We start from the raw sequence: 14,003 nt of genomic DNA, 5'->3' as shown, positions 1-14,003 counted from the left end.
TCTGGGCGCCGACAGCTGCGGGACCCAGGCTGTGACCTGGGACCAGTCGGTGGAGGCTCTCTCCTGCCTCACGTGATCACGTGTCCCTCGCCCTGTGCCCAGGCAGCCGAGCCCCTCTTAGAAGAAACCCAGAAGGCAGGGGTGTGCTCGCTAAATGCTCAGGGTCCCTCCCTCTCCCCTGACCTACTGCAGGCTCAGAGAGGCCTCGCCTGAAGAGAGTCCTAGAAAAATGCAGTGTGACCAAATCGAAGTCCAAAGTTAATGACAGGAACAGGAGCAGCCACCACCGGCAGATGGCCCACTCTCTGTCGAGCGCAAGCTTGACGGGTGTTATATTATTCGCTCTTCACAGCAGTCCTGTGAGGCAGGTGTCGGTGTCCCGTTTTTCAGAGAAAATTGGAACCGAGGGTGAAAGCCGACTGACCCGTCCGCGATCACGTGGCTAGGAAATGGCAAAGACGAGGCTCCGCTTCACAACCGCAGTCTTTGTCCCCAGTCTTACTGCACAGTCACGGGCGGCACTGCGGCTCCAGGCGGCCGCTGGGTTCAGAGTGTGTGCCGTGGTGGGCTGTCACCCTGGAATAGGAGGGGCATCGCTTTTACCTGATGCCTAACTCTGCCCTTTGTCCCCTCCCCATCCAGGACGCAGGCGCAGCGGGCACGGAAGCCGCGTGTCTGCACGGGCCCCCAGGGGCTGCTTCCCCGCTACTCGGAGAGCCAGGCGGACGGGCAGGAGCAGCTCTTCAAACTGACGGACAACGCCCAGGACGAGTCGTAAGTGGCACCGTGGGGAGTTGGTCCCCGTGATCACTGGGCTGTCCCTTCTGTCTGAATCCGAGAAGTTTCTATGTGACTCTTCGGCCTTGGAACCCGTTAGCGACCTCTCGGCCCAGATGTTTCCTGGGCTTAGAGAGAACTATTCGGAAATGGCCTTTTACTTAAAGTGGTGGTTCCCAAACTGAGTTCCAGGCGGAACCTGGATGTTTGTTTCTAGCAAGTAGCGGTCTCTACGTAGTTCACAGAGAGATGGCAATGGATAAATGGTCTCCCCTTTAAAATTTTCTTAAATTTGGTGTTCCGTTGTTTGATGGAGAAAGCTAGTGAAAGAAAACAGGAAAGTTACAACTAGTAGGTGAAAATCTGGGGAATGCAGGTTTCTTAAGATTGTTTTGTTACTCTTTGAATGCAGATGTTTATGTACCTGGGACCTTGTAGTATTTTCAGTTAGTGAAATTATTCCAGGTTGTTGGGCTTGAATTCAGTATGTCACTTTTTTAGGATATTCCGCAGAGACCCTTTTAGTGTAAAAAGCTATATAACCCAAATGGGTGTTAGGACCACCGGCCCAGAGAAAGCAGTTAGTTATCAGAGAAAGCCTGATGAGTAGGAAAACGCTAGTTTAATTTCTTTTAGTGCTCATTTATCGCCTTCCAGGTGAAGCAAGCTGGACAGGGTCCTGAGGGCTGTGAGTGTGTTTCGTCAGTGGGGGCGTCTGGAGTAGCGGTTAATGCTGCGGGTAGCCTCCAGTGTCATCAGCAGAGACAGTGTTAAGCTGTTGCAGTATTTGAATGGGGACATCCACCATCGAATCCAGGATTCATTTGTTGTGTGCTGGATCGGATGGCATCTTCCCACAGGTGTTTCATATAATCAGCCCCTCTGTAGTATTACCGGAAGGGCCCTTGATGACAGAGGCGCATTACATTATCTTTGTCACAAAATACTGTGGACTGAGCGGTTTAAGCAACAAAATTTATTTTCTCACAGTCTCGGAGGTTGGGAAGTCCAAGATCACGGTGCTAGCCAGTTCAGTTCCTGGCAAAGGCTCTCGTCCTAGCTCGCAGATGGCCACCTCTCCTTGTGTCCTCACGTGGCAGAGAGAGTGAGCTCGGCGGTGTCTCTCGTAAGGACACTAATCCTGTAGGATCAGGCTTCACCTATGCTGCCTCATTTGACCTTCATTCCTTCCTTACTCCGGACAGTCACACTGGGGTGAGGGCTTCGACCTAGGAATCGGGGAGGGGGGCACAACTCAGCCCAAAGCGCGCATCGTCAGCTTGTTCTGCCCTGTCAGTCTGGCCTCAGCCCGGTGCGCTTCCAGGGTCCAGGTCCCCAGGTGGTTTCACCCCAGGGAGGACCGCGTGCTCCTGCCTCCGTTGGGTGAGGGTTTGGTGCCGTCGCCGCTCTTTGTACCACTTAGTTGCTGGAACGTTAGGCGTTTGGATCAGGAGCCCCGTAGTCAGCCTCAGGTCGGGCAGGGCATGGTGCACGGTCAGCTAGGATGGCAGCCCCGTGAGCGCTGGGACTTCTGTTCCGTTCACAGAAGAACCCTCAGCACCTAGAACAGTGCCTGGCACGTAATGAGTGCCCAGTAAATATTTGTGTCTTGAACGATGGCCGGATAGCTGCAGCTTGGCATTAATACGTGTTCTCTGTTCCATCTTCGGGGGGTTTTGTGGTCAGAGGTTGAGATTCTGAATTTGTGTATGTGTGCTTTTAATTTCCATCACTGGTCCTTAGGAAATTCATTTTTAGTAGAATGACTTGCATCAAAAACACAGGGTTGCTCCCAGTGACGTGCACACACTGAAAACAGCCATGGAAAGCTGAAAACTGGAATCGAAATGAACTCAGTAAAATGGATTTCATGAAACTCTTGAAATTCATGTGAACTATGAAAAGACATTGGCATGAATGAATTTTGACTCTGAAGATGAAAACCATGTGTCTCCATCGGTTGTAGGTTAAATCTTTCCAGTGAGTATGGAAGGAGGCACGTGACCATGGCCTTCCTCAGCGTACAGGAAGTCATCACGGAACCAGCAAACGTTTCTCTGATGTCTCCTTGGTTGTCAGGCTGGGTCCTCACAGTGACCGTTAGAATCATCACTTTGCAAGAAAGGAGTTTTCAGGAAAAGCACACGAGTGCCAAATTATACCTCTGACTTTTATCCTAGAACTGTAATTAAAAACATGTTTACAGACCTAATTATTTGCATATTTTCCTTCAGAGTTAACCCCTTAAAAGGGTCTTTAATACTTTGCTCTACTGTTCTAACTAAATGTTTCCACATTTTTTTCCAGTTAGACTCACTGTTTCACTTCTGGAAAATACTGTGTAATTACTTCCTGATGTGCTGAATACCCCACAAAGTCCCCAGAGCCACGGTCACTTCAACTTTGTTCTCCCAGATTAAGTTTCAACTAATTTTTTTTCATTTTATTTAATTAATTAATATTAAAAAGATAGTCACTGACATATGATTTAAGTTCTGGCCAGCCAAAGAGGCTTTAATTTCAAATGAATCAAATATTCCTCCGGTATGTTGCAAAATTACCATGGCTTCCCATTTTTCTCAATTTTGGTTTTTAAATAGGATCCTGCCTTAAGCTGATGTTAAAGTCAAATTTGTCCTATCTCATTAAATTAAGTTTTCTTTATAACTAGTGTCTATCTGTAGCCAGGAACCTCATTTTCATTAAGAAAGAAAAAAAGAAAGAAAAAAAAGGAAAAAAAGTACTTATTTTATTTCTAATCTTTCATCACAAAGTCGCATACTGGTATTATAAGCATTAAGGTGGCTGTTACCATTTTTACAAAGATGCCCATGAGTAACCTACATGACTTAAGGAGCTCCTTCTAGCATACTGTTTTCTGGAGTTTGACAATTGGATTGTATTTTCAAAATGTCGTTTTAGAAAATAACATGAGATTTTTTTTTTTTTAACACAGAAAAATATTAAAAAGAAAATAAAAATAACCTTCAAACTCACCAGCCAGACAAGTCCTTTTTGATGACATAAACTCATGTACCTAGGTAGCAAATTAAAAGAGTACAGAAATAGAATCGAGAGTAAAATTCTCCTTTCTTGCCCCTTTGTAAACAGTGTTTCTTGTATTTTGTGTCTTGTCTATCCTTCTTGAGAAGTTGCAAGAGAGAGAGAGAGAGAAATCAGAAATATTTTTTTGAGCACAGGTCGTGGTGTTGATTCTGATAGCATATGATTATAAATATAAACCTTATAGTAATATGTACAGCCTCACAGCAAAAGCAAAAAGACAGGTCCTTTTGAGGAATGACATAGAATTCATAAGCTTCCTTTTCTAAACCAGGAAATAATCTATCAATAACCATTGACACTTAGGGAATTGGACATCCTTTGGTATACACTAAATTGAAACTATCACTAGCTATCCTGATCAAGGTTAATGGCTCGCTGAATCTTTAATAAATAAGTTAAATCAAGAGTTCTGAGAGAATTCTTTAACTTTACTACGGGGTAAAATATATCCACCATCCAAAGGCGCACGTGCTCTTGCAGATTTCCTTGGACCTCACAGTGTAATTTCGTCGTCATTTTCCAAGACTACCTAACACGTATATGTATCGAATCCTGCCGTGTGCCAGGACTAGTGAGAGATTTGATCTTTCCTCGATAGGTTCACAGTCTAGCAGGGGAAACAGACAGTATTACCAATCATCTATAACACACGATGATGGCTTTTAAAATAGAAGTGCGAGCCGTGTGGTGTGGGGCCCCAAGCGAAAGGGATTGATTTATGCCTGGAAAGCTGGGCGAGGCTGTGGACAGCTGACCTGGTCCCGCAGGATGAGGAGAAATGTGCCAAGGAGGGAAGAAAGTCACGTCTGCAGAGAAGCGCTGGGCAAGTGGAGGCAGCAGAGTTGACGGCATTTCTGCAGAACTCGACTGAGCCATGTGTGGTGGCAGCACGTGGGTGGGAAGACAGGGACAGAGGCTGGAAAGGCGGGTCGCAAGGCTGCATTCTGAGAGCGATGGATGGGGAGATTTTGAAGAGGGTCCTGCTCAAAAAGACATGTTAAAAATTGTAACCTTGACAACGACAGAGAGCTGGATCCGGGTTGGAGAGACTGGAGGCAGGAAACCGGTTAGGAGGCCCCGGGAGCAATGCAGGTAGAAGCGGAGAGGCCCGGGCACGGTGAGAGACGGTGGCGGGGGAGAGGGGAGGGGGCACAGAGCTGAGAGGTGTTAGGAGGTGGCATAAGTAAGAGTGGAGAAAAAGGAAGGACTCGGACTGAAAAGGGTGGTTGGAATGAGTACTTGGCAGGTTTCTCTCTCCCTGTGGCGCAGTCGGTCCTGAACCTGTTTTCCACGTGTCCTGTCAGAGGGACACGTTCCTCCAGCCCACCGAAGCGAGGATTTGTGGCGGACTCTCTCTCCTCTGCTATCTGGATAATTTGACATTGGTTCACGGCAGAAGAGTAGCAGTAGCTACCGCTTCTCTTGAGTGTCGGGCGTGTACATCAGCTCTGATTGTCACCGTGGCCCTGCAGAGTAGATACGGTTCTTGTTTTATAGGTAATGGCAGGGAGGCTCAGCGCGAAGCCATCTGGCTAGTGACAGGCAGAGCCAGCCGGCATCTAGGGCTCGCTGGTTCCAGGGGCACGTTGGCCATGTGCTTGGAGAAGACATTACCCGCCACCGAGTGGGCGGTCCGATGCCGCTGTCGACAGTGCCCTTGCTGTTGCTGAGAATGCCCGTGTGGGGGATGGGGTTCGGGGTATTGTCAGTGACAGGGGACCTCGCCAGACGTACCACCATTATGTCTGTCCTCTCAGAAAGTGGGGTAAGCCCCACCTTCCTTTCTCTCCGAAGAAACTGACGTTGATCCCAAGGTTGGAGTGCCCTCTTTCTCTCTTTAAAGGAGAGTTAAAAGTAAAACTTTTAACCAAAGTCTAAAAATCCTGGTTTTATATAGGATCGATTGTAGCGACCGCAACAACCTAAAATGCGTCGGCAGAAAGAACCTTCGGAGGTTCTCTAGTTCACGCATTTGAAGGGTAAAGCTTATCCAGAGCTTTGTGTTTCTGGCCACGTGATTTTACTCTCTCCCAGTTACTAGCGGGTCAAGGAATGGGAGGATGTGCGCAGAATCAACACGAGACCTGCGGGCTTTCTTCCCCGTGTCAGCCCGCGAGGTTTTCCAGTAGACCCTCCTTCGCGGGCCGCCCCGCAGGAAGCATTGCTTACACTGGGAACAGCGAGTGGGAAGCCCAGCCAGCGTCTGCACTCAACTCACGTGCAGCAAGAGCCGCTGCTACTCAGTTGGCGGGACCCTGAGCATCCCATGCGAAGCCAGCAGAAGCCTGTGGGGAGCAGGCCACCTGCGGGGGAATGGCCAGGAAGGAGGGGGTGCTGCGGCTTCGAAGGAGAAGGGAGCGGGGGAAGGGGCAGACTGGCAGGCCAGACAGTGGGGGCACTGCCGTGGCCGGGCTTCTCTTGCACCCTGAGTTTTGGCTCCTCTCTCACAGTGACGAGTGTGGTTCGGTGTCTATCATGGGAGGAAGCCCCTCGTCTGGAGCTCGGTTTTAGTTATTCTTTGACGTGGTCGTCAGGCTTTGCAAAACACACACACACACACACACACACACTCACACACACTCACACTCACACTCACACTCAGCCTGGTCTTTGGTTGTGCGGGTGCTGAGGAAGCGTCAGCAGGAAAACGGACACAGCTATTTGTGAGGTTGGTCTTCAGGTTCTTGCTCAGAGTGTGGGGGACCTGGTGCTCCAGCCGCCTGCCGTGGCCTCACGATCTCCCTTCCTCCTCTTAGTTATACCTTTGGCTCTGATCTGCTTTTGGTTTGAAAAGACTTTAGAACATTTCATGTAAAAGTCAGAAAATGTTTTCTGTAGCAGCTTCGGGGTGCAGATAGGGCCTCTGGACTCAAGAATAGGGAGCTGTGCACATTTTCTGCTCCCTGCTCTCATAGTTCTGAACGGCCACGAAAAAAGTCTTTTGACTTCTCTGCTAACTTTGTGATGGAAGAGAGCAGCTGGCCCGGCCAGGGTGGCCCAGCCTGGCGGAGTGTTCCCCCCGCTGGGCCTGCACTGTGGGAGGCGCCACACAGCAGAGTGTCCCAGCTCAGAGCCACCCTCCCTCCCCAAGCAGCTCTGGCTTGACCACGGGCTTGCGTCATCCGTGGCATCTTGAAAAGGAGTCTATTTTAAAGCCCATAAAAGTGTTCCAGTGTGGAAAGTGGCCGCTAATGCCAGCCACTCCATCCCGGGTGTGCGAGCAGCAGCTGCCTGGACGGACAGACCTCAGCCCCGTGAGGGGCGCCGCGTGAATGTCAGCCACAGCAGGTGCCGAGCGGGGTGAGAGCGGGGACGACGGCCGCATCCTGTGCTAGGCCAGAGGAAAGACAATCATCTCAGTTGGATTTTTAATGTGCATTCCTACTGTCACCCCAACTTCAGTGGCCAGTTTTGGGGATCTCTCTTGAGAGCCCAGTACTGCCTCTACAGCCACCGGCCCAGCCCAGCTGTGCTCAGAACCCATAGGTTGCTTTTCAGTTCTCACCTAGTTTCCCGGGACATTCTAGCCGGCCCGTGCTGCCTCCTGTCCGTCAGGAAGCTTTTTTAACCTCTCTGTCTGTCTGTCTGTCTGTCTCTGCCTCCTTTTCTCCCCCGGACACGGTTTGAGACGCCATTCAGTTCGCTCAAGCGATAAAGCTGCCTCCTCCACACCGTCAGGCCCGCAATGGGGAGACCACACTAAGTGGCCTGGACACCGAAAGCTGCTGGGGGTTCAGTTTTGGCATCGAGACTTTACAAGTCCACCTTCTTGGCATGGCCAACCGGTTAGAACAGAACAATAAACCCCAATTTTTGTCATGCGAGGCCGTAATCACATGGCAACTGGACCCCGGGCAGATGCTTACTGAGCAAGCACTCAGGGTGACCGAGGGGGTGGTGGGGATGCTCAGGGAGACATGGGGGAGGCTGTGGACCCCACTCTTATATCAGCTGAGTCAGAGGACAGAGAACTGTCCAGGAGACAGAAAGAGATAAAGAAGTGTTTGGCAGAGCTTTGGAAGGCAAGCAGTTAAGTGTTCAGAAGGGGTGGGGGTGGGGTGGAGTGTTTCCTGGGGAAACCTCGAGAAGCTTCATGGAGAAGTTGGACCTCGTGAAGCCTCAGGATGGAGAGGTTTAGGTAGGTTGAGAGACAGGGTGTGTTCTGAATTGGGGGCGAGGGTGCTTTCTAAGCCTGGAAGTGAGCAGGTGCCGGCACATGCTTGAGACTGAAAAGAAGCTGGCCTGTCACCAGCAGGCAGCCTCTGTCCTGTCAGAGTGTTTTGCGACTGCTGACATCGCAACAAAGCCGTCCCGGGGCCCTGTTCCTCCAGGGAGCCCGGGCTCTGAGCGGCCAGAGTTTGCGAATTTCTCTCAGGAGATCAAGTCCCAGGGGGCCGCAGCTTGACAGCCAGCCCGTGGTCAGCTCAGTATTCTTGCCGCCATCCGTTCTCCTTCGCTGCCCCCCGACGTTGCCGCCCCATTGTGGAAGGCTGTCACAAGACGCTGTGGAGGCAGCCAGGCCCCTGAGAGCTGTCGCCAAGGGTCACTGCCCTCCATTCAGTAGCTGAGCTGAGAGGTTTGATGCGCATAAATTTCCACTTTAAATCTGGGAGCTCCTGGAGGAAGAGGAATGGGGTTGCTTTCTGAGTGGCCCTCACAGCCCTAGAAAAAGGACTGAAATCTAAGAAAATCAAGATTGCAGCTTTGCTCACTAAGCGCCTTCTCCCTCTTGGGGTTTTCTGCAAACGGAGTGGCGGTCTCACGAGTAAGTTCCCTGTCACCGGAGGTGTCGAACGGAGACGGGGTGACCTCCTATCAGACCGTGCTAGGAAGGAGGCGGAAGTCGGTGTGCCGTCGTCTCACGTCACCCCGTTTGGCGACCCATTTTCATCCCGCCGCCTCTGCCCGTGTCCTCCAGCCGCTACTGTCACCTCCCCTGCGTTCTCTGTGAACTTTCTCAGGGGCTGCTTCCGGCAGCATTTACAAGCATTATTTCGAATTCCTCTTTTGTCCAACAAAGCGTCGATATAGTTTTCTCTAAGTCTTAAACTACATAAAAACTGTCTCTGGAAACAGCCCCCACAGTGCGATTTCGGGATAGAAATTGTTTCTCGTTGATACTGTTGGTCGTCATCAGGCCCCATCGTGTGTCGAGCACCGCCCCCCCCCCCGCCCCCGTGTAAGGGGCCGAGTGCTTTACGGCCCGCGAGGCGGTGTCACTTCTATTCCTAATTTATAAACAAGGAAATGGAGGCTCAGAGCCACCTGCCCAGGTGTGGGGAGTGAGGGAGCCTGGGTTCAGGTCAGGCCTTGGAGTCCGGGGCCACCTCTGTTCCCGCTGGCTCGCTGTGAGCCGGGGCGAAGCTCTGCGTGCCTTTCCCCCCCGCAGCTTCATCGCCGTGGAGAACATCGACAGCTACTGCGTGCTCATCTCCTCCAAGGCCGTCTACTTCCTGAAGAGTGGAGACTATGTAGACCGTGAGGCCATTTTCCTAGAAGTCAAGTACGACGATCTCTACCACTGCCTGGTCTCCAGAGACCACGGAAAGGTGTATGTGCAGGTGACCAAGAAAGCTGTGAACACGAGCAGTGGCGTGTCCATCCCCGGCCCTTCCCACCAGAAGCCGATGGTGAGTGGACATCAGAGTGCCGCGGCCCTGCGGCCGCTTTCCAGCGGGAGTCCACGTGAGGGTGTGGCTGGGCCGCCGTGATTCCCCAGGGGTGCCGCCTCCTGGTCCTGCACGCAGTGATGCCGCCCTCCCAGCTCTGTCTCCGTTGCCCATCAGTGCCAGGCGGCAGCAGCCCCGTCTACTCTAGTTAGTTGCGAGCAGCCCCAAGAAAGAGTCGGAGCACACACCGGCCTCCGTCGTGTCTCCTGTATGACAATTGGAAGCTAACTTTTTTTTTTCTGTGCAAAGAAGCACTGTCTAGCATGGGCCCCTACCCAAGATAAATGATCGATACATACTTGTAAATAAAATTTATACTTTGCCTCCAAAGGGTACAAGATACCATTATGGCAGGACTTTTAAGGAATAACATTACCGTTAATAGCCATTCGTTAAGGGCTCACTGTGTGCCAGGCTGGGTACCAGTACTAGGTACTTCTTCAGGATCACTGGGTGTTGGACTGTCATTGCCCCCACTTCGCTAGTAAGGACACTTAGTGATGGCAGGTGACTTGGTTGTATGGCCCACACTGCAAGGAGCGCTGGGGTCGAACCCGGGTGCTGTGTGACCCCAGACCTGACCGTCTGGACCACTTTGCCCCGCTCCACCCAGAGGGGCTGTTGGCGCAGCAGGAGCTCGTGTGAGGAGACACACCGTCTTGCTCCTATTCCGACTGGATGTCTTTTCATGAAACCCAGGGGTTAGTCCGGCTGGTTTCCCACCTGCATGTGACAGCGACATGTCATTCAGAATGGTCCTGCTTATCTCTCAGTCCTACAGATCAGAAGTAGCAACCAGCCTTATCGAGCCCCTTCCCTTTGACCTGAGGTCAGGAATGCACTGGGTGTGGTTTGGCTTGCGCAGACTCCCCTGGGGTCATCAGACTCCCCTGGGGTCATCGGTTTAAGTTCAGGCTGGTAGATTAGTAAGAGTTAACACCCAGAAGTGTGAGTTCTGCTGGGGAGCCTTACCCAGCTGCATTTTTGCCCCTTCCAGGCAAGTGAGCGGCTCAGCGCTCTCGATGAGAAAGGCCCAAGGCATCGGTGTGCTCCTCCTCCTCCCGTTTTTGGCCGTCAGCAGACTAGATTTGAGGCCCAAAGGCGCAGGCCTTCATTCCTGCTCTCAGCCTGACCTCAGCAGAGCCTCAGCCCTCAGAGCTGAAACTGGCCCTTGGGTACAGGAGATGAGGGGTTGGCTGAGGGGCTGGCTTCGCAGTCGCCTGGGGAATTTGTTAAAGATACAGGTTCTGATATTCCACCCGCCTCCCCCACCCCCCGCCCCAGACCTGGAACCAGCATTAACGGGGAACGGGGCCCTGGGGCTCTGTTTCTTCACAGTACGCCCATCTGTTCTCTCCACTGCCAGGCTGGGAGCTGCCGCGGGGTGACTTTAGCTCATGTGTCCTGTACTGCGTCCCCACCGCGGGAGCAGGTTACTCATTCTGTCCTGCTCTCCAGGTCCACGTGAAGTCGGAGGTCCTCGCTGTCAAGTTGTCGCAGGAAATAAACTATGCAAAGAGCCTGTACTATGAACAGCAACTTATGCTAAGACTCAGTGAAAATCAGGAGCAGTTGGAGCTGGACTCCTGAGGGATCGCAGCGGCCGGAGGGGGCGCCCGCGGACCCGGCACCAGCCACCCGGGAGCAGAGGCCCTCGGACGGGGCTCAGAGGCACAGCCAGGACACAGTGTGGGGGACGATAGCGAGGAATGAGGGAAAGTAAGTGCCACGCAGTGGGGAACGAATGGAAACCAACTGTATTAATTCGTGGGGCGGGGGTGACATTAGATGATGGGGAAGTAATTTTTAAAGGTATTGATTGAATAACGTAAAAAAAAAAAATGTACTGAGATGAATCTAATTTTTAGATTGCCTTGTATTTTGTTAACATGTATATATGTACAACTGTGTGTTTGTAAATACATAGGCGCGTTTCCGAACAGGGCCTGCGATGCGCGGAAAGGCTTGTTAACTGTAAAGTAATATAAAGTTATATCGGCTCCTCTATTGCACTAATTTTACACGTCTGATTCAGGGTCCTCTGTAAAAAGACGTTCTTGAAAGTCGAAGAACACTATGTCTTAGTTGTGGAAACTCGAGCATCCTCACGAGTGGACCACAGTGACACTGACATTGGTGCTCGTAAGGCCTGTGAAGCCTGCGGTCCTCGGACCAGAGCTAGGAGCCCAAGCGTCCAGCTCCAGAGCTGGCCCTTCGGAGGAGCCGAAGGAGAGTGGCATGGACACCCACCTTTTATTTATTTCTCACCCCATTTTAAAAATAGCTCTTAAATTATCACAAATTATTATTTTTTATCTGCCTATTTAGCTTTCTGCCGACGAGTCTTGCCAGACTTCCAGATAAAATTGTGTTCTGTTACCGCACGCACGCATGTGCACACACGTGCGCGCACACACCAGCATCACACGTGCTCCCTGGGCTATCAGAGGGTCCGTTTGCGACATCGGTAGGCTCTATTGATTTAGAAGGGGGAAAAAATCCCACAGAACTCTTTAATGAATCAAAACTTCATGAATTCATTAAAAATCCACAGCGATAATGGTCTGCTTCCTGGGTGGCAGAGGAGAGGTCCTGGGCCTCTTTTCTCAGGGCCACAGGCGGCCCCAGCTGCACCGCCCGGACACAGTGATGGCAGCGCCGGGGCGAGGAGGGAGAGTCCTAGAAAACGGAATGAAATTTAAGTATTAAAAAGCTGTTTTTGTAAGTTTTCCGAGATTTGGCCAAACCGGCTCTTGTCCTTGGTTTTAAATGCCAACCAGTAACAAGGCCGGTGTGAGGGCCCCCCGCCTTCCAGGGTCGGAAGGAAGAGCCTAGTTGGGGGGATTGGGGGCCTCACTCGAGAACAAATGAATTTAAAGTTTTTATTTTCATAAAACTAATAGATTTCTGCAACCTTGTCACACGTAGCTGAGATCTGAAGTGACTCAGTGGATGTGTGGAAGATTTTGGTGTTTATAACTCATGACCAGATCCTTCCAAGACACAAATGAAGCTGATCTTTCTGTCTCTTCCTTTCCCTCCCCGTGCGTGCGTGTGCGTGCGTGCGCACGCGCGCCAGGCTGCAGTCAGGGTTGTGTCTGTGCTCACACGAGACCCCGCAGGGCTTCTGGCCTGCTCCCCAGCCTCCCTGCCCCCGACAAGCGGGGCCGTGGTTTTCTCGTCAGTCACCCACTGCCCGGGATCACGCTCTCTAAAGATGAGACTCTCGGCTGGGCTGACTTTGCAGCCGTGAGCCTTCTGTCACTCACTGGCACGAAGTCACTTGAATTTCTCCACGGAGTTGAGGCACCCAGCATTACTCAAGAAAAGAGGCCTGCCTCTGCCCCCAGCAGCAGCCGGGTGTCCTGGGTGCTGACATGGAGAGCTGGTTGAGGGCCGCCCGGCCGACAGGGTGCTTCCGGAGGACCCCAGAGAGGTGTTCGGGGTCCCTGCCCGCTGCTTTCTAATTTTAATCAGCTCTTGAAATGGTTGCCCCTCTCCTCTGATCGCACAAGCCCCCCTGACATTTGCACCTCAGAATGTTAAAATGGGATCCAAAGATGGGGTGGGGCTGGGGGCTGGACGCCAACGGAGCTTCGAGCCTTCCCCAGGCCGGACAACAAGGTGTCGAGGGCTTGGGGCGTAGCTTCCTGGTGTGCGGGGAAAGAAATCCGACGCCCTGGAGGAGGCGGGCCCCGGCCCTGGCTCAGGAATACCCGGGTGCTTCTTAAATTGGCATTTAGCCAGCGGCTTCCGAGACTTGGTGACGATGGTCCCACCGGTTTTCATGCTGCCTGGAGGACACAGTTCCTCTCCGAGGAAAGGAACGTGAATTGGATAAGGAGAAATCAAAAGCCATCCTGGTCCCCTGCGCCAGCACAGTTGCCCAGCCCGCGTCGCCGCCTGACCGTAGCCGCTGCTCTGCCCACTGGAAGGCCAGCCAGAGGTCAGCGTGTCCCCACACCCCTGGGCCTGGCTGCCGCTCTCTGAAAAACAGAGCAGCAGCCCTTCCCAGCCCGGGCGTCCTGCCGCTCGGTGGCTCTAGCCTCCGTGTTCCAGAGGCTCCAGGGCCACTTCGTAAGCATCGTCTGTGCCTCAGAATACCATAGTGGCCGCTTGACCAGACTCTGAACACGGAGCATCCAGTTCTCCACGGCGTAAACACTACGACAGTCACCAGTCCGTTCAGACTCTTTAATGTGTTTCCCATATCAGAGTCGTTATTTTTCTTCCTGTGGAATAAAAGGCTGTGTTGACTTCCCAGACACGTTGTTTTCTTGTGGTTTCTCGGTGTTCCATAGATCCTAGAGCCATCATCAGTGCCAAATGCCAAACGTGTTACAACGTCCCCCGTGACCTGTGTCCCCTGTCCCCTCGCTCCAGGGAGGCACACCACTAGGGCGAACTCTGTGCCTTGATCCGGGCTTAAAGATACAAGAGCTGGCAGCGCTTTCTGCTCTCAGGCCCGGCCGAGCACTGGCTGCTCCCGCC

The 14,003-nt window shown here is 52.2% G+C and overlaps 1 protein-coding gene across 1 annotated transcript in view; it reads left to right on the top strand.

Annotated features, from left to right (window-relative positions):
- The window catches only part of VPS13D (vacuolar protein sorting 13 homolog D), a 226,076-nt gene extending 214,207 nt beyond the window's left edge, over positions 1–11,869 (top strand). Inside the window, exons 70-71 of the mRNA XM_023532655.1 lie at positions 9,233–9,473; positions 10,971–11,869. Coding sequence (XP_023388423.1) covers positions 9,233–9,473; positions 10,971–11,102 — 373 coding nt within the window. The 3' untranslated portion in view covers positions 11,103–11,869. The remainder of the gene's footprint in view (positions 1–9,232; positions 9,474–10,970) is intronic.
- Positions 11,870–14,003: the final 2,134 nt, after the last annotated feature.

This window comes from Pteropus vampyrus, unplaced genomic scaffold (assembly GCF_000151845.1).
Source record: "Pteropus vampyrus isolate Shadow unplaced genomic scaffold, Pvam_2.0 Scaffold86, whole genome shotgun sequence".
Classification (NCBI taxonomy): domain Eukaryota; kingdom Metazoa; phylum Chordata; class Mammalia; order Chiroptera; family Pteropodidae; genus Pteropus; species Pteropus vampyrus.
Note: the sequence above shows the minus strand (reverse complement) of the source record. Positions and strands in the feature narration are given on the sequence as shown.